The 24,818-nt window shown below is 44.6% G+C and overlaps 1 protein-coding gene across 1 annotated transcript; it reads right to left on the bottom strand.

Annotated features, from left to right (window-relative positions):
- Window positions 1-23,994, bottom strand: zbtb7b (zinc finger and BTB domain containing 7B). The gene is given in 5 exon segments (XM_024139651.2): window positions 1-3,334; window positions 3,337-3,848; window positions 4,561-5,651; window positions 18,349-18,467; window positions 23,593-23,994. Coding segments are annotated over 3 exon segments (1,635 nt in total). The 5' UTR covers window positions 5,646-5,651; window positions 18,349-18,467; window positions 23,593-23,994; the 3' UTR covers window positions 1-3,296.
- Window positions 23,995-24,818: the final 824 nt, after the last annotated feature.

The following is a 24,818-nucleotide window of genomic DNA, read 5'->3' on the forward strand; positions in this document are numbered from 1 at the left end:
TAGATATCTTTGTTTATTTATTTGTTTTCTTTACATTATCTGAAACAAATGGGGAAATGAATTCATATCTCTGACAGAAGGTCCACTAAAAACGGAAAGACAAAAATGTATCCCTGATAGTGGGGTCTCTATTCAAAACAGACCCCAGATCCCTTCACCAAAGCCAAATAAAACKACATAAAGTTCCATAGAAACACCACGCTTCACAGCTGGCATAATGTTTCCCTCTCATTCACTCACCAAGCTCTCTAAATGCTGGTAGCAACACCCCTCAGCACAAAAAAMCTTTCAGCACAATGTGTGTGACTGGCTGGTTTCAATTGATGTACACYACATTGTACATGTTTTACCATACAAATGGATATCTACTATTTCTCGATTTGCTTTTATCCTAYTTCCTCATAGTCATGTGGTACAAGGTGTTATATTGGAACCGTACTTTTGAGTGAAAGGTGTCACTACCTCTTCAGACACATGTATGAACATACATAGGCTACATATATACACAGCATATCTCCCCCACAAGTTTGCATAATTACTTAGTGCATTGCTCAAGATTTCCTGAGAATAGTTGSAGCACAAAAACAAAACAAAAGTCCAAGGCAGCTTCACCCCTTTACATAGCAATCTCTTATTATTATTATTATTACACTATGCAGTAGAAAGAATATAGACTAATGTTATTATCAAGAATTGAAGGAACAATATATTGATATCTTCTCTTACAATCATAAACGATACTGAGTGACGCCATGGAATGGATAAGGAGGTGAAACAAAAAAACATAAAAGCTCTCAATATTTTAGTGCAAATAAATCAGAAACAAGGAAAGTTCTTCTACATAGCGTGGAATGGATAGCACACACAGGTCCAGTCTGCTAGAGCTACATAAGCTTCAGGCTAGAGTTACAGCCCTCGTAAATAGTTGTAAATAAAGAACATAACTCACTATCACCTAAAGAGTGACAGACTTTGAAGAAATAGTTGATTATCTGTAAGCAAAGTAGCTTTACTCCTGCAATGGGCCACCCAAGATGGCCGCTGGTCTCCTAGAGACAGGCCCCCTAAGGGCCTATCTGTGACTTATACACACAGCTTTGACAGATTACACAATAACATACAGTACATGTTGAATCAACAACACAGTTCTCTCCCTAAGTGCAGTTGATGCTTATCTCTTTAACTGAAAGTGTGAAACGGCTACGGGTGGTRCGACAGTTGTCTTGTGCTCTAAAGAGAGAGAGAAAKGCTCGGTCTGTCTCTTTTCCCTCTCTCTTTTCTGATCCCTTCTTTCTACCCCRGAGGATGGAATGTGCCAGTATTATTGCAGTACCTTTTCAGGGTGTGATGTGTTGTGCAAAACAAATGCAAAAGGAGAAAGAATAGCCAACAGAGGACCTATCACCCAACATGGCACTGGGTGTACGGGTCTTTGTTAGCCGTCACTTTAAGCCACAATGCAGTTTCTCTTAAGACTCAAAAGGAAGCAGGTACAAAGCACTTCAACTGTGCTAGAAGGGACGAGCCGAGTGGTATTGCGGGTCACTGTGTCAAACCCAGGGTCAGATCACTGTGGACACCCTGGGTCAGGTCACTGTGGACACCCTGGGTCAGGTCACTTGACCACCCTGGGTCAGGTCACTGTGGACACCCTGGGTCAGGTCACTGTGGACACCCTGGGTCAGGTCACACACACAGTTTCAACTGGAAAGCCACAATAAATAGCAATAAATAAATAAATACAGAGCAATCAAGGGATCAAGGTCTCTCCCTCACTCCTTCCCTCTTGGTCTCTCCTTTTCGCAATCAACAAAAAACGAGGAGTGCATGATCAGAAGACATTCTAAAGAAGGAAACTTTGGAAAGGAATTGTCCCCTGTCGATGTCAAAAAGTAATCGCTAAAGCAACAAACACACCTCTTATTAACAATCATCCAATGACCCTGCAGATGTAGTCTAGTTTTGGTCAGGCATTTTTCACAGAGCACTAGAGCTCCACAGAGAATCTAACCTATGGAAGCAGTCTCCAACCCTTCTATCACTCTGCAGCGGAGAACCGGGCAAATGAAGACAGGTCTTTTAACCAAACCTTGGCTCTAAAATCCCAGGATACCTTTAGAGCTATCCCACTGGGCACAGACATCAATTCAATGTCTATTCCACGTTGGTTTAATGTAATTTCATTGAAATGACGTGGAACCAACAATGATTCAACCAGTGCGTGCCMATTGGGATCTCAATCTATAGCTCTGGTGCTCCTGTGCTTGATCAAACTGATTGATTAGGAAGAAATAAACTGAAAYCTTTGGTATCATCAGTGCCTCATWAAAGGGCATGAAAATCTWCTTACAACAGACAGCAAAATAATAMGCCTTAAAATAAGAGTGTTACTGTTAGATAATGGCTATCTTCAATAGGAAACCTGTGTGACTTGTTGCCMTTGGCRACTAGCKCCACCAATAACCACTAGAGGGWRGTACAGTACACCCAAAGTGAAACAGCAGATTCCACACCTACTACTATACTTACCTAACTTAGCAGGCGTAAAACAAACGCCTGWGYGGGTCGGAAGGAACCGGAAGCTACCGGTTTTCAGGCTTTGTGTCTTCTCTGCTTTTCCACTGAAAACCGGATGATTCCGGTTTCTTACTACCCCGCTGAGAGTGCTAGTATAGTGACAAGAAGAGTGATAGGGTTTAKTAGGCCCAGATGGATGTTGTACATACGTTGTTTGAACTTCAATAACATTTGATTGTTATATTACTCTAACAGAACTCTGCTCAAAAATACATGCTTTGTTTTATCTTCTTTTTTACATCTGGACACCTCATGTTTCTCAGCTCCTGACTTCAGTTTGCATAGTGCGAGAAAAGAACCCCATATCCCCATCAGCACATCTATGCTCAAAACATTCCCTCAATAAAGCCYCTTTTTATGTACAGCTAATAAGAATAACCACAGCATGAAATAAAATAGAAATAATGGAAAATAKAAATAAAAGACAACTGAAATAAAAACAGAGAGCCATGAAACAACAATAACAAATCAGAAAACCCGTTTTCCATTATTCTTTTTGTATCGTTTAGTCTTTCTCTATCGTTTAGTCTTTCTCTAAGCGCTTTGTAAGAAGGAGCAGGTCCAGTCACCTGAGTGAGATCCCCATCCATACTGTGGGTGCCACACACACACACACACACACTTATGCATATGCAACTGCATATACGCGCACACAAACACATGCACACGCATACACATCCATGCACGCTCTTCTCTTCCTCTCTTCTCACTCGTCTTCCTCATCCTCCTCTGCCTCCCCCTCCACCCCTCTCACCCCCAGCTCCAGGCCTCTCCACAGCAGACCAGGGTAGGGTAACCTGTGAGGCCCTAGGAGGGCTATAGCTTGCTCCCTGTCAGCCTCCTCCTGGAACACCATTTGACCCCCAGCCTCAGCCCCATCCCCTAGGCCAACCATTCCAACACGGGGGTGGAATGCTGAGGCGTGGGGCTGCAGGGCCAGATTCTCCAGCGGGTCGAGTTGGTCTGGAGAATACCCTCTTCCTCCTCCTCTAGCCCTTCTGCCCTCTTCCCCGTGGTCAGCCCCAGGCCCGCGCCTCGGCCGTGCCCGGGTACGGACCTCCAGGCAGCTGAGGCCCTTGCGGTGGCGCTGGAGGTGGTCCTCGCGGGCGAAGGCCTTGTGGCAGAGCGGGCACTCGAAGGGGCGYGCCCCRCTATGGAGAGACARGTGGTTCTTCAGGTCGTAGGAATGCAGGAAGCGGGCGGGGCAGTGGGGGCAAGGGTACGGACGCTCCCCTGTGTGTTTACGCATGTGGATCTTCAACTTGTCATTCCTGAGAGAGAAAGGAAAGAGGATAATGGCTCAGCATCATATGTAGAACAATGCTAGCCCTGTAATCTGTTATAGATAATAGTGTTAAAACACACAGGTACATACCTGGTGATAATAGTGTTAAAACACACAGGTACATACCTGGTGATAATGGTTAAAACACACAGGTACATACCTGGTGATAATAGTGTTAAAACACACAGGTACATACCTGGTGATAATAGTGTTAAAACACACAGGTACATACCTGGTGATAATAGTGTTAAAACACACAGGTACATACCTGGTGATAATAGTGTTAAAACACACAGGTACATACCTGGTGATAATAGTGTTAAAACAACAGGTACATACCTGGTGATAATAGTGTTAAAACACAGGTACAGACCTGGTGATAATAGTGTTAAAACACACAGGTACATACCTGGTGATAATAGTGTTAAAACACACAGGTACATACCTGGTGATAATAGTGTTAAAACACACAGGTACATACCTGGTGATAATAGTGTTAAAACACACAGGTACATACCTGGTGATAATAGTGTTAAAACACACAGGTACATACCTGGTGATAATAGTGTTAAAACACACAGGTACATACCTGGTGATAATAGTGTTAAAACACACAGGTACATACCTGGTGATAATAGTGTTAAAAACACACAGGTACATACCTGGTGATAATAGTGTTAAAACACACAGGTACATACCTGGTAAAGCGGACCCCGCAGGTAGAGCACTCAAATGGTTTCTCCCCGGTGTGTGTTCTCATGTGTCTGGGCAGCTTCCCTGCTCCGTGGATGATCTTCTGACAGACAGGACACTGCTGGGGGGTCTGAGACTTCCTCTTCCTACCCCCTCCTCCTGCCCCCGTGGCCACCCCTTGCTCTGCCAGGGGGGCGGAAGTAAAGCTGGGCACCCCACCGTTCCCCACTCCCTCCATCTCCTCCTCGTCTTCTGACAGCCTGTCGTCTGAGAGGGGGAGAGGGGGGTGGGGGGCGAGRAGTCGCTCCTGAGGCCAGTGCACCCCTCCGTTGACTGCTGTACTCCCTCTCCCTGCATCCCTGCCCTGCTTCCGCTCCCCGTTCTGTCCCGTGGTGGGGGGGTGTTCATCCTGCTCAGGGSTGGGGGGTCGGGTGGAGGGATGAGAGTGGGCCCCATCTTGAACAGGTGAGGGGTGTGGAGGAGGAGTGGAGGGGTGCTGGTGTGTGTTGATGTTGGGGCGATGAGGCAGTGGTTGGTGGTGCGATGACTCCACCTTGGTGACTCTCCGTCTGTCTATCTTCCTCCGGGAGCCTTTCTTCATCCCCCTCTCCACCCTTCTCTCCCTCTCCGCCTGTACCCTCTCCTCCCCCGTCTCCCACTCTACCTCCCCCGCCGTCTCCCCCAGTATGTCTCTACAGGCATCAACCACACACTGGATCCCCAGTAACTGAGCTCCTCTCAACACGTCTCTCATGCCAGAGCTGCGGATGGTCAGGGTGGCCGTGTAGGCAAACTCCAGCAGGGCATCCAGGGCATCGGGCGCGACACAGTCCAGCTGGCACACACTGAACCCTCCTCCTCCCCCCGCCTCMCCCCCTGCCTCGGCCCCCTCCTCCGCCCCAAACAGCCCGCGGAAGTAGAGGCTGACGGCAGCCATGACGGAGCGGTGGGTGGGGTAGCGGGCACCCCGCGAGGTCAGGGTGAGGTCACAGAGTAGCCCCGCCCTGCGCTGGGCGTTAAGGCGGAACAGGATCTCGCTGCTGTGCTCTGGGAAGGGGATCCCGATCAGACCGTCCTCTCCTGGAGACATCGCCACCTGCAGGAGGGAACAGTTGGTTAGAATAACACAGACATTGAAGTTCAGGCTGAATCAAAATAATTCGGTGGCCACAGATGTTTTTTTTTTACATGAAAAGAAAAAGAAGAATCAGACAAAGTTTTTTTTACATTTCTTCTGGTGTGGTGAATGTCAAGCAAYGACATCAGAACAATATTGTGTATGCTTTTGATATAGATCACATTTCATGGCTTTGAATACCAGGAAACAAATGCTGACATACCTAGAATACCTCAGTGCATGGACGYGTCCTTTGTCAAGTAAAACTGTGTTMGTTAATGCAGTCACAGTGCAGAGATATTTTGGTTGATACTGTAGCCTTTCATTACTAGCGTGACTTCCACAAGGAGCTCTCCTTCACGTGAAGGACCATATTAAACAAGAGCTTACTGCTACCCCTCCTTCAATCACTCCTCCCTTCCACCTCGAACTTCCACCCTCTCAACCCCAGATTACGACATCAGGAAAAAGTGATTTTGGCAGAGGGGGTGGGAAGGGGGGACAACTGGGAGGATCAGAGGGGGTAGAGGAGAAAGGAGGTGCCAGATGGAAGAGAGAGAGAGAGAGAGAGGAGACGAGAGAGAGAGAGAGACCGTCGAGAGTGAGATAGAGATGAGATAGGACGAGAGAGAGGAAGAGAGGAGTTGTGTGTGTGTGTGTGTGTGTGTGTGTGTGTGTGTGTGTGTGTGTGTGTGTGTGACAGTGCTTGATAGTATTAGCTCCTTGATTAAAAATAGAGAGAGACGAAGGAGAGGAAGAGACAGAAAGAGGAAGGAGAAAGAGAGGAGTCAGACTGTACTGGGGACGACGTCCACACACACAAGGTGCTAGAGCTTTTGCATATGTCACATCGTCAAAGGAAGATTCAAGTTATATGGATGTATTTCAAGTCAGGATTCTGCTCACTGAGTCTAACCTTAACAGTGAGTGGTATGGTATTTCCTGAAACAAAACTTTTACTTTAGGAAAGTGAAAACAGAGAAGGGTTAATGTTGGGTAAAACAAGACGTGTCTAGAAGTGTTTATRTRAGGATAACAGAAGCTTGTTCTTCTCCTCCCTTCTTTTCAAGACCTCATCACCCACTCCGTGTCCTTCCTTTCACACATGCCCTCCAGGGGAGGTGTATAATGGAGGAAGAGAGTGAGAGAGTGTGAAACAGAGAGAGCATTTAGGCCTACAGCGGAAGTTTGTGTCTTACTCCATTTTACTAATCCATAGACTACTTTCTAGGTAGGTTACCAGGTCTATAGAAGTCTATGTATCCATATGATGAGGTTTATTTATAACACCCAAGGGCTCTCCTCTCCTGTTCCCCTGGCTCTCACCTAACCTCCTCTCCTGTTCCCCTGGCTCTCACCTAACCCCTCTCCTGTTCCATAGTACCACTCACACCTGAGCAGACTACATTTTCCACAAACAACACTAACTCCCCCCTCCTCCCCCACCTTTGTCTCCCTCCCATAGCAACCACCAACAGCCCCCTAACCATCCTATAATACTGTCCACATAGCACCCTGGAGGGGCTCTCCTCGACAACAGTACATTCTGTTTCACCTGACTAACCTGCTCCAAGACACACCCCATTAAATACACACACACGTTGCGTGTCTCTCTCTTGGCTCCCCGAGTCCCCATTGTTCAGTTTGTGGTCTGTTGATCTTCATGCAATGTCAAAAACACACACACCCCACCCATACAGTCCACACTAACRTTCATATCATCRCTCTTCAACAGAAACCCCAATCCCACCTGTACCAACAGAACCTTACCCAGACCTAACCCTCCCAAACTCAACCCATCAGCTGAGTCTGAACCCAAACGGCACCCCTACCTTTCCTGCCTTCATGGCTGATAGAGGGACCGTCGACTGGAGGCGATGCTGTGTCTGTGTCATGGCATAAGTGTTTTTGTACTTCAGTCTTCCTCGCTCTTACTTGCTTCTTCCTTTCTATATTACAGCCTTCTATTCTCCCTCTCTCTCCTTAAACCTTTAACTCTCGAAGTTCAGAGAAGTTGGGGTTACGCGTTCATCCTTGGGGATGTCTACCTCTTTCTCTCTCTCGCTCGCTCTCTTCCTGTTTTATGAAAAGAAGGTGTTTGGCGGCGGAGAGAGAGATTGAGAGATACCCCTCCCCCCTTCTCGCCCACGCGCCCCTCTCTCTAAAATACAGCGGGTCCATTTTCTGAAACGAGCGATCGTAAGTTTMCGAAATACACAACTTCCTGGCCTGCCCCTCCCCGASCACAGATCTGACCTCTGACCTTGGCTGATGGACAGGTAGGAGGGATGTTTGTCCATCTGTCTAGACAGGTGGTGGGAACTTGGGTACAATAGTCTAAAGKGGCTTCTTCTCCTGGAAGAAAGAAGAGGAAGGAAGCCATGTGGACTATTGAGACGCAGCCCGTGGTCTCATCGTTCAGCCATCAGCCACTAACKCACACAATTAACGATCTCTATGCACCTACATTACTGATGAGGGACCTTGAACGAAGCACAAAWATACCCTACAACATTGTCAAATATGTGCAAATTTAGCCAACTCAACCAACATCAAAATTGTCAAAGAAGAAGTAACGTAAGAACCAAAATGATATTGGTGCTGTGAGTCATAACAGACCCAGCCACAGACGTCAAGGTAGGTATTAGATGAAACAACCAACCAACATGCCATATTACAGACGGTCTGTGATGATGATAAAGTCACATTAGAACAACCCATAWGGCAAYTCTGACTGACTCTGTGAAGTCTTCTCCAAATGAAAGMTTGTKCACTAAAACAACTCTTAACATGTAACATTCTCGGTTTGATGCATCAAGCTATCGATGCTGGCATGGGTTTGTGCCACCGCCGCTCTCAGAGCAGGTAGGAAGTGATTTCAGGGAGATTTGTTCGAGGTGTCTCCTACGCTCGTAAGCACATCTAAAACAACGCCCTGGAAAAAGCTGTAGACGAGGAGGACATCGACGGTGCTGCCAGAAAGGTCAAAATCCCCACCGAAAACACTGTGTGTGTGTGTGTGTGTGTGTGTGTATGTGTGTGTGTGTGCGTGTGCGTGTGTGTGTGAACCTGTCATGAGGCACAAAACAATAAGCAAATAGAAAAGACGACTGTCCCAGCTGAGATTAGGTTTTTTTAAGAGAAAACTCAATGTTAACAGAATCCACCTCCTAGAAATCAGAGGAGATAAAAAGAGAGATTAAGTTGGTGAAAAGAGAAAAAGAGGAGGAGTGAGAGATAAAGGCATATGAAGAGCATACTAGTGTTTAGTTTCCGGCGTAAAATTGAAAAAAGCTGTAAGGGGTGGTTTTCCATTCCTCAGAAGGGGGATGTAAGTGTTGTTCGGAAGGGTATACGTGTTGTTCGGAAAAAGGGAAGAGATTCCTGTTAATCGAACAACTGTGAGTCACTTAATAACGAGACACCCTGAAATACACAATTGCACACAGTTAAAAAGTAGGAATGATCTTTGTTTGACGGTAAGACATAACGGTAAGACATTTTCTCTTTCTCTGTCTTCTCTCTTTCTCCCCTCGTCCCCTGTCCTTTCTCGCTCTCTCTTAGTCACCCTGTTTCTAGTTTCTAGTTGTTCAGCAGCCCCTGTTCTAACAGTCAGGGACAGACGTCTCTGGCTGCTGATCCCTCTTTAACATATAGCACTATAGATTACACAGCCACCCAAACATACACTGACGTGTGTTTAATAAACACATTCAAATGAGWACAAATCATTTGAAACACAGCTCCTTTTCCCACAAGAATGGAAGGTAAAAACGAAGAAACAACAACCCGAGTGGAAAGTATGTGGAAAAACATGTCAGACTGTTATGTTGAAGAAAACAGAACGGCACACCACTTTACAAAACACTTAGTGGAAATGTGAAAGACATYAGGAAGCAGTGAAGACAAACCAATGTGACAAATGAATATAATAGTAACTAAAACCCATATTAAGAATTATTGTTGAAATATGCTGTACAATTGGTATAAACTGTAGGCTATATTACACTGAAAGACTCACTCCTCATGCTTCAAGTGAATTAAAACCAACAAATTAAACYAAAACTATAACAATGGAACCAGTTGAAAACTGTTTATGCAGTAAATAAGTTWGTTTTATTTTCAAAAAATAAAACACTTTGTCATCCCCTTTTCTTTAATGATTGGTGRCCAACTTRTCTCTCTGTTTCAGAGCGGATTCTCAACTCCCACTCCTCTGTCGACAGTTGACTACCTTTCCTCCCCTCCGACAATATGGCTTCCTCTTCCCTCGCTTTCGTTATGTACGTCACTCACTCTCTAAAAGCTCTTATTGGGGTTCATTGCCCCATTCTAACTCAAAATGTATTGGATGAATATAGATATTTCTGGACAGGAAATAACAACACTTTAAATGGGGTCCTGATAGAATGAATAAGTAAAAAACTTTTGGACCATCAAAATAATGGTTAAACGTATTGTCCTTTTGACTGCAACTTGAACGRAGTTCACCAAGTGAGAGATCAATAGTAGTTGACACAAACAAGACATTAGACTGTTATTACACTGGTGSTTATTTTCCCTTACAGCCTGTAACTTCTCCCAGTCCACATCAGTTTTATCAGCTCTGCTCGGCTCTGAACGGCTCAGGGGGAAAATATGACTCTATTCACAGAAATGTGTTTAAATGAATTCTGATGTCAGACGCTTTCYGTGTGTGTGTTCATTCATAATATGTTCAAATGCGTGTCACTCGCAGTGTTTTTAGCAAACTTCTAATGCTCTAATGTATTTCACATCCACGTTTCACAGGYCCTAACAATCCACAGCTTACCAGAAATACTGTACAAATGTAAAATGCAATGTAAGTTTAGCTACTTCTTCATTTAGTTTAATTTAGAAAATAACATATTTTTTCCAGGGAAGGCTTAAATAAATTACTATAAAGAAAACAAGGTAACAAGGTTTTTGGAAATAATTATACAATGTACGAACATAAACTCAATTTACTAGGATATTTGTAAACAACATTTGTAACCCTGAAAAATGTATTTAAATTGTGTGTGATAAAATATTATTATTTTTGGTTCTAATACAATAAAACGATTTATGAATTTCTTAATATGTTATAAAGATTATTATGCAAAGCTAAAGAGAAGGGTGGGTGGCAGTGAAATGTATTATTCCATGATGGCTGAATAAACACACACAGCAGACCTACGGAGATGTGTCATTACACACAACATGAAAAATACTCATGGGAGGATAACAAACCAGGTCATTTCAGTCCATCAGAACTACACAAACCAAACTAAACGAGAACTCAATTAAACCAAGAATAAGTCTAAATATGTATAATTTACATGAGACAACCAGAACAGCACAGGTGGAACCAAACAACTGCTGTTCCCAAACAAAACACAACACAGCAAGGCCTGAGAGAAGGAAATTAGGAGTCATGATTCTCTGTTCATACCGTTTCTCCTCCTCCACGTGCTCCTCTATCTCCTTCTCTTTCTCTCATTCTCCTTCTCTCACACACTCGTTTTAGCCTCTCTCCCCTCTTAAACATAGGAGGCTGGGAGAGAGGTGTTGGGTTAGGTGCATCTTCTCAGAGGAGGGGTGAAAKAGGGGATGATGAGAAGAGTTCCTGCCCACACAGAACCTTATTCAGCCCAACACAAGTTGGCAACACTYTATGTACCGCCTGTATGTAATGAATTATGAATAGATTTACAGRCATTCATAAAGCAGCTATAAAGCATTCACAAGATGTCATGAAGGCTTATTGCAAGTATGCATTGTTATTAAATGTGAGACACATCCCCATTCTCCATCTCTTCCTCCATCATCATCTTCATCATTTACAGTATATCTTGACCCTGCACCGTTTCTGAAGTATAATAAAACCCAGACCCTCTCCACTCCCTCCACTGATAACTCTCCCTGAACCGGCTATTTGCATCTTACAAAGAGATATAAAAACAGACCCAGCCAGAGAGAATTTGAATCTTCATTTGAATTCGTTAAAAGGCTGGATAACGAGAATAAAGACAACATTATGGTAATTACCGGTACATCCATTTCCTCCAAGACGTGGCTAAAGCAATTCTATAAAGATGAAAACTATGTGATTATATAGGGAATAATAATTGCACTCAACCTCAACCATGCAATAAAGACCTGCCAGGATGGAGCACATTCTTTATAGTGGCAAAGTGCATTTGAGTAACAAAAACACACAAATCATATCCAGGAAAAGGTTCCAATCTTACGATCCTTTTGTACCTGCATCCAGCCCCTCTGCTTAGCTAAACTGGGGCAGTGTGTGTGTGTGTGTGTGTTGAGGTCTTAGTTCCAAGAACACATTACATTATTCATTTGGCTGGCAGAGCAGTACAGAGCGGAGGCCCCTAACGCAGCCCTCCCATGCCCCACCACACCGAGGACATTTTGCATGTTATCCCAATTTACCGATGGGAATCAAGGGTTTTATTCAGGAGGGACGAACGGTACAGAACCTTCACATAGAAACGTATTGTATAGAGCAGACACGCCTCTCTGCCAAAAACAGGAGTGAGGANCATTCATAAAGCAGCTATAAAGCATTCACAAGATGTCATGAAGGCTTATTGCAAGTATGCATTGTTATTAAATGTGAGACACATCCCCATTCTCCATCTCTTCCTCCATCATCATCTTCATCATTTACAGTATATCTTGACCCTGCACCGTTTCTGAAGTATAATAAAACCCAGACCCTCTCCACTCCCTCCACTGATAACTCTCCCTGAACCGGCTATTTGCATCTTACAAAGAGATATAAAAACAGACCCAGCCAGAGAGAATTTGAATCTTCATTTGAATTCGTTAAAAGGCTGGATAACGAGAATAAAGACAACATTATGGTAATTACCGGTACATCCATTTCCTCCAAGACGTGGCTAAAGCAATTCTATAAAGATGAAAACTATGTGATTATATAGGGAATAATAATTGCACTCAACCTCAACCATGCAATAAAGACCTGCCAGGATGGAGCACATTCTTTATAGTGGCAAAGTGCATTTGAGTAACAAAAACACACAAATCATATCCAGGAAAAGGTTCCAATCTTACGATCCTTTTGTACCTGCATCCAGCCCCTCTGCTTAGCTAAACTGGGGCAGTGTGTGTGTGTGTGTGTGTTGAGGTCTTAGTTCCAAGAACACATTACATTATTCATTTGGCTGGCAGAGCAGTACAGAGCGGAGGCCCCTAACGCAGCCCTCCCATGCCCCACCACACCGAGGACATTTTGCATGTTATCCCAATTTACCGATGGGAATCAAGGGTTTTATTCAGGAGGGACGAACGGTACAGAACCTTCACATAGAAAYGTATTGTATAGAGCAGACACGCCTCTCTGCCAAAAACAGGAGTGAGGAGAGAAGAGGGAGAAAAAAAGAGAGAGAAATGTGAGGTTGGAAAGAGGAAAGGGGGTCTGAGATTTGAGGGGAGATCAAGGAGATGAGAAGAATACGGCTGAGGTTTGTTTGACTTCAAAATAGACGTGTTCCTAGAGAACATACCAGGAAAGCAGAGAGTGGGAGAGGAGAGGTGGTAAAAGACTGTCAGACAACGAGTGAGTGAGGGGTGGGGGTAAAAAAAGATGTAAAGATAGGTATAGAATGAGGTAGGGTGGGAGTAAATCTCACAGGGATATCAAGCCTTTACCAACAACCTGTGTCAGAGAGAAGAAATAAGAGAAGAGTTCTGTTACAAAGAGAGGGGAGAGGAGGGGGAGAATGGGGGACAGAAAGGCAGAGAGGTAAGAGGGAGTGGAACAGTGACGTGAACAGAGGTTAGAGAAACAGAGAGAATGTTAGAAGAGAGAAAGAAAGGGGAAGGGAGCGAGAGACTGTGACAGGAAGTAGCTGCAGTGAGTCCTTGCAGGTGTGTGTGTGTGTCTGCAGATGTCTGAGGGGAGATGTGGTAGCAATCGCTATCATTAGCAATCAGTGAAAGGGAGTTTCACAAAGATGGGGAACACACACACACAGGCCTGAGAAAGGATTATTTGTGTTCGTGTTTGTGTCAATGCATAAAGTGCGTGTGCGTGCGTGCGTGTGTGTGTGCGTGCATGGGAGGGCTTTACTAGTTCTAACACATGCTGACAAAGTGGTTTCACACCTTCTATCTGTATCTGGTCAGCAGTTTCCAACCCCCAAGACTACATGTGTGAACAGCGGAGTGTGTGAATGAGTGGTCCATTTATGTGCAGAACTTGTGTGAGTTTGTGTGTTTTTACAAACGGGTGAAAAAAGCTTGTGTGTCTTTCAATGTGATAGTGTGTGTGTCTGTGTGCACTTGTGTATTTGATGCACTGTGTGTGTGTCTGCTTGCTGGGTGAAGTTGCCACATCATTAGGGAGGGTCTCGACAGCTGTTCCTCTGTCTTACACATTACCTCCCTTTTCAGAGAATGATGTCGCAAAACACACACTAGGACGGACACACACACAGACACACACCCATACACAGAGATACATGCTCATAGACACCCCTACAAACACACACGGACACATACACACCCACAGACAGACACACACGCACATAGACACAAACCCCTACAAACACACACACACCGATGTCGCAAAACTAACTGATCCTGATCGGCTTCCTCTTCCTCTGCAGTGAGGACTGACAACCACGAGGTGAGATGGAGAGATAAATGGATGACAAAACAGACAGAAAAGTAAAGGAGGAACAACCATGTCAGCTATTAGAAAGAGACCGTATATAACTGATACGGTATATGCCTACAGGAAGAAAGAGAGGGAGACTAATAGCGGTAGGGGACAGGGAGAAAGAGAGATATATTGATAGCGGTAGGGACCAGAGAAGAGAGAGATTTTGATAGTGGTAGGGAACAGGGAGAAAGAGAGATATTGTAGCGGTAGGGACAGGGAGAAAGAGAGATATTGATAGCGGTAGGGAACAGGGAGAAAGAGAGATATTGAATAGCGGTAGGGACAGGGAGAAAGAGAGATATTGATAGCCGGTAGGGGACAGGGAGAAAGAGAGATATTGATAGCGGTAGGGAGACAGGGAGAAAGAGAGATATTGATAGTGGTAGGTGGAAAGGGAGAAAGAGAGATTTGATAGTCGGTAGGGGACAGGGAGAAAGAGAGATATTGATGCGGTAGGGGACAGGGAGAAAGAGAGATATTGATAGCGGTAGGGGACAGGGAAGAAAGAGAGATATTGATAGCGGTAGGGGACAGGGGAAAGAGAGATATTGATAGTGGTAGGGACACAGGGAGAAAGAGAGATATTGATAGCGGTAGGGACAGGGAGAAAGAGAGATATTGATAGCGGTAGGGGACAGGGCGAAAGAGAGATATTGATAGTGGTAGGGAACAGGGAGAAAGAGAGATATTGATAGCGGTAGGGAACAGGGAGAAAGAGAGATATTGATAGCGTAGGGACAGGGAGAAAGAGAGATATTGATAGCGGTAGGGGACAGGGAGAAAGAGAGATATTGATAGCGGTAGGGGACAGGGAGAAAGAGAGATATTGATAGCGGTAAGGGGACAGGGAGAAGGAGTATTGATAGGGTAGGGGACAGGAGAAAGAGAGATATTGATAGCGGTAGGGAACAGGGAGAAAGAGAGATATTGATAGCGGTAGGGGACAGGGAGAAAGAGAGATATTGATAGCGGTAGGGACAGGGAGAAAGGAGATATTGATAGCGGTAGGGGACAGGGAGAAAGAGAGATATTGATAGCGTAGGGGACAGGGAGAAAGAGAGATATTGATAGCGTAGGGGACAGGGAGAAAGAGAATATTGATAGCGGTAGGGGACGGGGAGAAAGAGAGATATTGATAGCGGTAGGGGACAGGGAGAAAGAGAGATATTGATAGCGGTAGGGACAGGGAGAAAGAGAGATATTGATAGCGGTAGGGACAGGGAGAAAGAGAGATATTGATAGGGTAGGGGACAGGGAGAAAGAGAGATATTGATAGTGGTAGGGGACAGGGAGAAAGAGAGATATTGATAGCGGTAGGGGACAGGGAGAAAGAGAGATATTGATAGCGGTAGGGGACAGGGAGAAAGAGAGATATTGATAGCGGTAGGGGACAGGGAGAAAGAGAGATATTGATAGCGGTAGGGACAGGGAGAAAGAGAGATATTGATAGTGTAGGGGACAGGGAGAAAGAGAGATATTGATAGTGGTAGGGACAGGGAGAAAGAGAGATATTGATAGTGGTAGGGACAGGGAGAAAGAGAGATATTGATAGTGGTAGGGGACAGGGAGAAGAGAGATATTGATAGTGGTAGGGGACAGGGAGAAAGAGAGATATTGATAGTCGGTAGGGGACAGGGAGAAAGAGAGATATTGATAGTGGTAGGGACAGGGAGAAAAGAGAGATATTGATAGTGGTAGGGACAGGGAGAAAGAGAGATATTGATAGTGGTAGGGGACAGGGAGAAAGAGAGATATTGATAGTGGTAGGGACAGGGAAATGGAAACTAGAGTAATAAAAACAATGACAGTTAGTCTGATATCCTCTCCAGACCATGTCAACATGTGACGAACAGTGTGTGGTTTAGTTTAACAGTCCCAATCAGAGGTTGTAAAGCTCAAAAGGCGGAACACTTCATTGACATCATCAGGACGATACTGTAGTAGTGTTTTCTGGGCTTTGTCAACAGGGGGAGAGCGGTTGCTTTTACTAATTCGTGGCTGAAAGGGTTCATACATAGAATATGCAGTTATTTCAGCTGTCTTTCGAGAAACACAACAGAATGTCTGCCTTACTGTCACTGGTCTGAACACCCACCCATCTCTCGTCCAATTACAGCAGTACAGCACTTTGACAAAAGATTCAAACGTTGACGGGGAAAATTCTACTGGTGCTTAGCGAATTAGACTCATCGAATACCGCACTCTCAATGTCTGGAATACTGCCTTCTCATGGTACTGTACTTACAACAGCTACAACATCAAGCTGTCATTTCTCATCAAATTGATCTAAAAGGTGGGGTCATTTTCACAACAAGATACAGGAGATGATTCTCTGCGGTGTGTGTCATTGTCTCGCTTTCCCTGAACCGCTGGCTCACTGTACCTGTTTATGAGCAACGCCCCTCACTATCTACACCAACATTTACACCATCACCAGAAAAACAAATCATGTTCTCTGTCACTACTATTTAACACTCTTTTCATCTTTAAGGGTGTCTGTCTTTACAGGAAGTAAAGTATTGCCACTTCCTGCTCTTCCATCCCCCTGGCAGTAGGCGGGTGGTGTGAGCTGGTAGGCTGGCAGGCCGGTGGTCGAGAGAGAGATAGGGCTTGTGAAACACAACAGAAACTGGAGACTGAAAAAGGAGAAACGCCATATACACTACTTCCTCTAGTGAGACAGATCTACTGGAGGCAAACTAGGCTGTGGGGTACATGAACATTCAGTAAAGTACTTAGTCATGGCACAGCATCTCGACATTATGCTTCAGGCCTACATGAAGTGGTTTGGTTCAAATGTTTTTACTGCCCTTATATGGTAATAACCAAACAGAACATGTCCCTGACTCTGACCAGTGTGTGTGAATGCAATAATGGATCATATGCAGAAATCTATGATGACGCTAAGAGAGTAGTCTAAAAGTTCAACCCTTCTAAGAGTGGGAAAATGAGGGAATATGGAAAGGGAGTATGGATGGATGAAGGAGCTGAGCAGATAAAGGAGGACTGAATGGGTGGTGTAGGGGAACAGGGAGAGGTATGAAGGGATGATGGGGGATGAGAGGAAGATACATTTGATATGAAGGAGTAAAGGTATAGAAGGAAAGGAAGGGAGGGAGGAAGCTCTTAAATCTGCTGATGCTGAGTAAAGAGGGGGACTTTGTCCTCCCCCTCTCTCCCCCTGTCTTGTCCTCCCACTCAGCCTACTGTATGTATCTGAAACTGAAACCCCTATTGTGAACAGGGGGAATTTATATACGGGCACATGCCCTAATTCATATACTTACTGGAATTGGGTGACTGCTGTGTGTGTGTGTGTGTGTGTGTGTGTGTGTGTGTGGTGTGTGTGTGTGTGTGTGTGTGTCTTATCTTAAACGTTCCTCTTTCCTTTAAAGACCACTCACTGTTGTTACCCCCCCCCCCCCCCACACCCTACTATAACACACACACACACACACTGGTCACACTTCTGCACGGCCCCAATCACATGATCTGTCACTGGCTCGCTCGCAAACACCCACCCACACACTAACTCTAAGTACAGCGTTTGCTAAATGACTTTATGTAAATGTAGCCATTGCTGATCCTTGGATTTGCGTGTTCAAGTGAACCGTATTCCAAACACTGAGTCCAAAACTCTGGCTGAGTATCAGTGAAAGAAGACAGTGAGACACAATATACTGTACAGTACACGTCAACTCTGGGGGGTTCCTTCCTGACACATACTGGACTGTACCAAAATCAGTATCTTATGGGGGTGCCCTCATTCAACACATTTTAACATGTATGGAGGTTCACAGATTTTTTTTATGAGAGTGGCCTGCAGCACCCCAGGGCAGCCATGTAAACTAATCTCTAGTTTCTATACCTATAGTAGGACAGGCGCTGTCAACGACTGGGACAATAATACTTTCTTTAGTTCAATGCACTTATTGTGCAACACTCTCAACATTCCACACCTCTTACCTCCAGTCCATAAACTCAGAGGAGGATGGGTCCCTGCTCTCTTCCTCCCTCTCTATTTTCCACTCCTTCCTGTTTCTGTTCTTCTCCAGCAGAGCCAAAAGGTTTCCAGGGATACAAAGCTGAGGGGATGAGATGTTTGGATAGTTAGATGATTTGGATTTGAACAAACTTTATTGATCCCAGAGGACTGACAGATTGACACCAAGATACACATACAGTGCCTTCAGAAAGTATTCAACCCCCTTGACTTTTTCCACATTTTTTTGTGTTACAGCCTGAATTTTAAATGGATTAAATTGAGATTGAGTCACTAATCTACACACAATATCCTAGAATGTCAAAGGGGAATGTAGATTGACATTTTTATAAATTAATAAATGTCTTGAGTCAATAAGTATTCAACCCCTTTGTTATGGCAAGTCAAAATAGGTTCATGAGTACAAATTTGCTTAACAAATCACATAATAAATTGCAGCGACCCACTCTGTGTGCAATAGTAGTGGTTAACGTGATATGAATGACCACCCCATCTCTGTACCCCAGACATATAATTATCTGTAAGGTCCCATAGTCGAGTAGTGAATTTCTAACACATACTGTACAGTGCATTCTGAAAGTATTCAGACTCCTTCACTTTTTCTACATTTTGTTACGTTACAACCTTATTCTAAAATTGATTAAATATTGTTTTTCCTTCATCAATCTACCCACAATAGCCCATAATGACAAAGTGAAAAATGTTTTTTTGATTATTTTGCTAATTTTGCTAACAGAAATACCTTATTTACACAAGTACTCAGACCCTTTGCTATAAGACTTAAAATTGAGCTCAGGTGCATCCTGTTCAAATTATAATTATTGAGATGTTTCTACAACTTGATTTGTCACCTCTGGTAAATTCAATTGATTGGACATGATTTGTAAAGGCACACACACCTGTCTATATAAGGTTCCACAGTTGACAGTGCATGTCAGAGCAAAAACCAAGCCATGAGGTCGAAGGAATTGTCCGTAGAGCTCCGAGACAGAGTTATGTTTAGGCACAGATCTGGGGAAGGGTACCAAAATGTTTCTGCAGCATTGAAGGTCCCCGAAAACACAGAGTCCTCCATCATGCTTAAATGGAAGAAGTTTGGAACCACCAAGACTCTTCCTATAACTGGCTGCCCTGCCAAACTGAGCAATCGGGGGAGAAGGGCCTTGGTCAGGGAGGTAACCAAGAACCCGATGGTCACTCTGACAGCGCTCCAGAGTTCCTCTGTGAAGATGAGAGAACCTTCCAGAAGGACAACGATCTCTGCAGCACTCCACCAATCAGGCCTTTATGGTAGAGTGGCCAGATGAAAGCCACTCCTCAGTAAAAGGCACATGACAGCATGCTTGGAGTTTGCCAAAAAGCACCAAAAGGACTCTCACACCATGAGAAACAAGATTCTCTAGTCTGATGAAACCAAGATTGAAGACTTTGGCCTGAATGCCAAGTGTCACATCTGGAGGAAACATGGCACCATCCCTACAATGAAGCATGGTGGTGGCAGAATCATGCTTTGTTGATGTTTTTCAGCGGCAGGGACTGGGAGACTAGTCAGGATTGAGGGAAAGATGAACGGAGCAAAGTACAGAGATCCTTGATGAAAACCTGCCCCAGAGCGCTCAGAACCTCAGACTGGGGCGAAGGTTCACCTTCTAACAGGACAACGACCCTAAACACACAGCCAAGACAATGCAGGGGTGGCTTCGGGACAAGTCTCGGAATGTCCTTGAGTGGCCCAGCCAGAGGCCGGACTTGAACCCGATTGAACATCTCTGAAGAGACCTGAAAATAGCTGTGCAGCGACGCTCCCCATCCAACATGACAGAGCTTGAGAGGATCTGCAGAGAAGAATAGGAGAAACTCCACAAATACAGGTGTGTCAAGCTTGTAGCGTTATATCCAAGAAAATTGGTGGTGCTTCAACAAAGTACTGAGTAAAGGGTCTGAATATTTATGTAAATGTTATATTTCTAAAAACCTGTTTTGGCTTTGTCGTTATGTGGAATTGTGTGTGGATTGATGAGAGAAAAAAAATGTTTTCATCCATTTTAGAATAAGGCTGTAAAGTAACAAAATGTGAAAAAAGTGAACGGGTCTGAATGCTTTCTGAATGCTTTCTGAATGCTTTCTGAATGCTTTCTGAATGCTTTCTGAATGCACTGTATTCAACCACAAAGACCAGGGAGGTTTTCCAATGCCTCGCAAAGAAAGGTGCCTATTGGTAAATGGGTAAAAAGAATTAAGAGCAGACATTGAATATCCCTTTGAGCATTGTGAAGTTATGAATTACACTTTGGATGGTATATCAATACACCTGGTCACTACAAAGATACAGGCATCCTTCCTAACTTAGTTGCTGGAAAGGAAGGAAACTGCTCAGGGATTTCACCATGAGACCAGTGGTGACAATAAAACAGTTAGAGTTTAATGGCTGTGATAGGAGAAACCAGAGTATGGATCAACAGCATTGTAGTTACTCCACAATACTAACCTAATTGGCAGAGTGAAAATAAGGTAGCCTGTACAGAATTAAAATATTCTGTACAGGCATCCTGTTTGCAACAAGGCACTAAAGTAATACTGCAAAAAATGTGGCAAAGCAACTCATGTTTAGGGCAAATCCAACACATTACTGAGTACCATTCTCCATATTTTCAAGTATAATGGTGACTGCATCTTGTTATGGGTATGCTTGTAATCGTTAAGGAATGGGGAGTTTTTCAGGATAAAAAAATTAATGGAATGGAGCTAAGCACAGGTAAAATCCTAGAGGAAAACCTGGTTCAGTCTGCTTTCCACCAGACATTGGGAGATGAATTCCCCTTTCAGCAGGACAATGGTTGAATCTGTGTTTGAAATTCACCGCTCGACTAAGGGACCTTGCAGATAATTGTATGTGTGGGATACAGAGATGAGGCAGTCGTTCAAAAATCATGTTACACTATTATTGCACAGAGAGTGTGTCCATGCAACTTATTATGTGACTTGTTAAGCAAATTTGGACTCCTGGCTTGCTATAACAAAGGGGTTGAATACTTACTGACTCAAGACATTTCAGCTTTTCATTTGTAATTAATTTGTAAAAATGTCAAAAAACMTAATTCCACTTTGACATTATAGGGTATTGTCTGCAGATCAGTGACCAAAAAATCTCAATTTAATCCATTTTAAATTTCAGGCTATTAACACAACAAAATGTGGGAATTTTTCTTCCACTTGGACATCAGAGTATTTTGTTTAGATCATTGACAAAAAATTATTTTTTTAAAAATCCATTTCAATCCCACTTTGATGCAACGAAACTTTGGAAAAGTCAAGGGGGTTGAATACTTTCTCTAGGCACAGTATACAGTATTTAATATCTGCTACGTGAGAGGCAGAGAGACACAGGGAAGTAAAGGGGCCAAATATTGAGGGAATAAGGTGAAGGAAAAGAGTGAAGGAAGGAAAGGAGAGACAAACAGGATATCAAAAGATAAAGAGAAATGATATATAAAGAGTGAATAAAAGCAAGAAAATTGAACAACCTAAACACAGTGTGTCAGATGATGTGTATGACACGGTGAGCGGTCTCGGGAGAGAACAGAGAGAGAAGGTGAGGCGGAGAAAAGACAACATTCCACATTACACCTGTCCTCGAGCAGAAGTGGCCTACACTAAACAATGAAACAGGGCTGGGACAGGCACAGCACACACCTGTGTAGGACCACAGACATCGCTCAGACACACGTCCACTATCCCATACTCAGTGCAAGAGCAGAGATATACCCATTATCTGTCATAATTGAAAGGTGCATGTTAAATGTACATTGGGTTTGTGAGTGTGAACATGTGTGGATGGAGAGAGAGGGCCATGAGAACAGTCCATCTAGTAAATGACAGGAGTAATTCAGTTACCATGACACCAGAAGGAGAGATGAGAAGAGAGGGAGGGGTAGATCAGTCTACCACTAAGCCAAAGACAGTCTACACAGACTTTCCAGGTCTCCCAACTGTCATTTAGTTGCTAATAAGACTGCTTCAATTCAGACAAGTGGCAATTAGGGTTGACAGTGCCAGAACAATGTTTCTGCTTCTCACTCTATTCTCTTCCATCTCTCACAACTAAATATGGAATTATTCACGGAGTTGGGGTTGGTGGCAAAATCTAATCTGCATCGCAGACGTCAACATACCTATTTGTCAAGATCACACACGGAAACCCACTGTAAACTATTAGCTACATACTCTTACAGGGCAAATATATTCTTACAAGTGCCACTGAAGTTTAGGTCCAGACCCAACCACTGTTTGGAGAACTATTCTGTGTGAAAACCACCAAATGAATATTGTAGACAAGAAACCCTTCAGTGATGGACCTAATACATGGTGCCCACAAAGTGGTAAATCAAACAACAAACTCAGACAGAGGACCAAACCCAAGCCAGTTTGGCAGGTTCAGCAGGTCTGTCTGTACCACAAGAGGGGCGAGTCAGCAACCCACACACACACACACACACACACTACACTAATGCAGTCACACACACACACACATGACAGCCTCCCACCATCCATAGCCTAAGTTTTATACATTTAAAAGCCCTCATCCATCCAGCATTAATATACATTTCAAGACCTTTACATCAGCAACAGAGCTATAGAATTTAAGATAAAGGATATGTCAAAGTGTGGTGACAACAGCATAGCCTACTGAAAGGGTMTTGGAATAATAGAATTCGTGGCCAAAGTTGCCCTGTGGTAGAGCACATGGCTTGTTGCCTACAGAGACCRGCGATGTGCGTGAGARCAGGTTAGGTTTTGGATGTCAGCCGGTGTTCGCTGCTATAATTAGAAGCCAAGCCTCCAGAAGTGTACCCGTCGACCCTRCTTGTTCACCTGGCCACATCCACACAGGTAGCAACACAMARCAACTAACCTGAGATCACATAAATATTCTCTGCTAATGTAATTTAAATAGAATGCGTTCTTGTGTCAAAATAAGCCTCTAGGAAAAGAGAGCGCGAAAATCATAGGGAGAAATTGTCGACACGTCACACGGGAGTTACCGAATACCCATGACGTAGTCCTCCCGTAACCCCGGTTAGGACCGAGGGGAGGGGGGGTTCAGGGACGGTTGTTATAGAAAATGGGAAAGACAAGCGTTAAATCCTAACTTTAAGAATTCCATAATATCCCCCAAAAACAGAGAGCGAGTGAGGGAGCGGGTTTACCTGTGCGCCGGTGTCACCTATGTTATCTCGTCGCGTCCCACCTGACCGGCTTCTGTACTTCCTGGATTCACTCCCACCACCACCACTCCCACCCCTCTCGCTCCCCGGGGTTCACCGCTCTCTCGGCACTGTCCAAAATCTCACACCAGTCCCTCTGACGAACCACGTATCGCCCGGGAGTTCTCTGTAATATCCGCCTCTTCTTGTCTCTCTGCCGGCGTTTATACCCCCCTGCCTTGGCTCTCTCTTTGCAGACCGCCGGCTCGCTGGGCTGTTCTCCCCCCTCTCTGACTCCGCTGGCCCATTCCAACTCCAGGCAGCTCCTCCTTGAACCAGGAAGCGGCTTGCCCTACTTTACACCCCGCCGCGGATTGGCTCTGGCGGGGCTGGAGAGGGACCGCTGGGGTGGGCAGGGCACAGGGGGTCGGCCACKGTGCGATAGGCCAGCGGCAGTGTCTGTCGTAGCGAGGTGGGAGGGAAGGAGGGCCGAGGTGGGCATGTTGTTATAGAGACTCGCGGGGCAGGTCGAAGGTCTGAGGGATCACAGCGGGGCTAATAGGTGGGCATAGAGAGGGAGATAATCGTTTGAGGGCATATGCGTGTGCCAGCTGCAGCAGACATTTCCACTTGAAATAGATCGCCTTATTTAAACGCGCTATTTATGGTGCTCATGCTGTTTATCTGCCTCTGTCTGGCTGTTACTGTACATCTCTCCCTCTCTCCCTCTCTCTCTCTCTTTCCCGTCTCTTTCCATCTCTCTCTGTGCGCGCCTTAAGCCATTCATTTGCAAATGAAGCCATGGCGACCAAGACAAGAGGTGACCATAGAGACAGAGAAACCAGCAGGTGCACATACAGTAGATATGTAGGCTACTACTCAGCCTCAGTCACAAGTCACATCCCCTGCCATATCCCCTGCCCCTACCGACAGCTATGACAAAGCAGCAGTCTCATGGTGGCTTGCTGAGTGTTAAAATAACTACAATCTCCTTATAATAACTCCTAGAGACTTCGTCCCCAAATTCTGAGAAGACTAGAAGCAGTACAGGCTACATTCTCATGAAACAGCTGGGGGACTTTCATGTAAGAATAATATCATGTGTGTTGTGTGTGTGTGTGTGTGTGTGTGTGTGTGTGTGTGTGTGTGTGTGTGTGGTGGTGTGTGTGTGTGTGTGTGTGTGTGTGTGTGTGTGTGTGTGTGTGTGTGTGGTGTGTGTGTGTGTGTGT

Source organism: Salvelinus sp. IW2-2015, unplaced genomic scaffold (genome assembly GCF_002910315.2).
Source record: "Salvelinus sp. IW2-2015 unplaced genomic scaffold, ASM291031v2 Un_scaffold1862, whole genome shotgun sequence".
Taxonomy (NCBI): Eukaryota; Metazoa; Chordata; class Actinopteri; order Salmoniformes; family Salmonidae; genus Salvelinus; species Salvelinus sp. IW2-2015.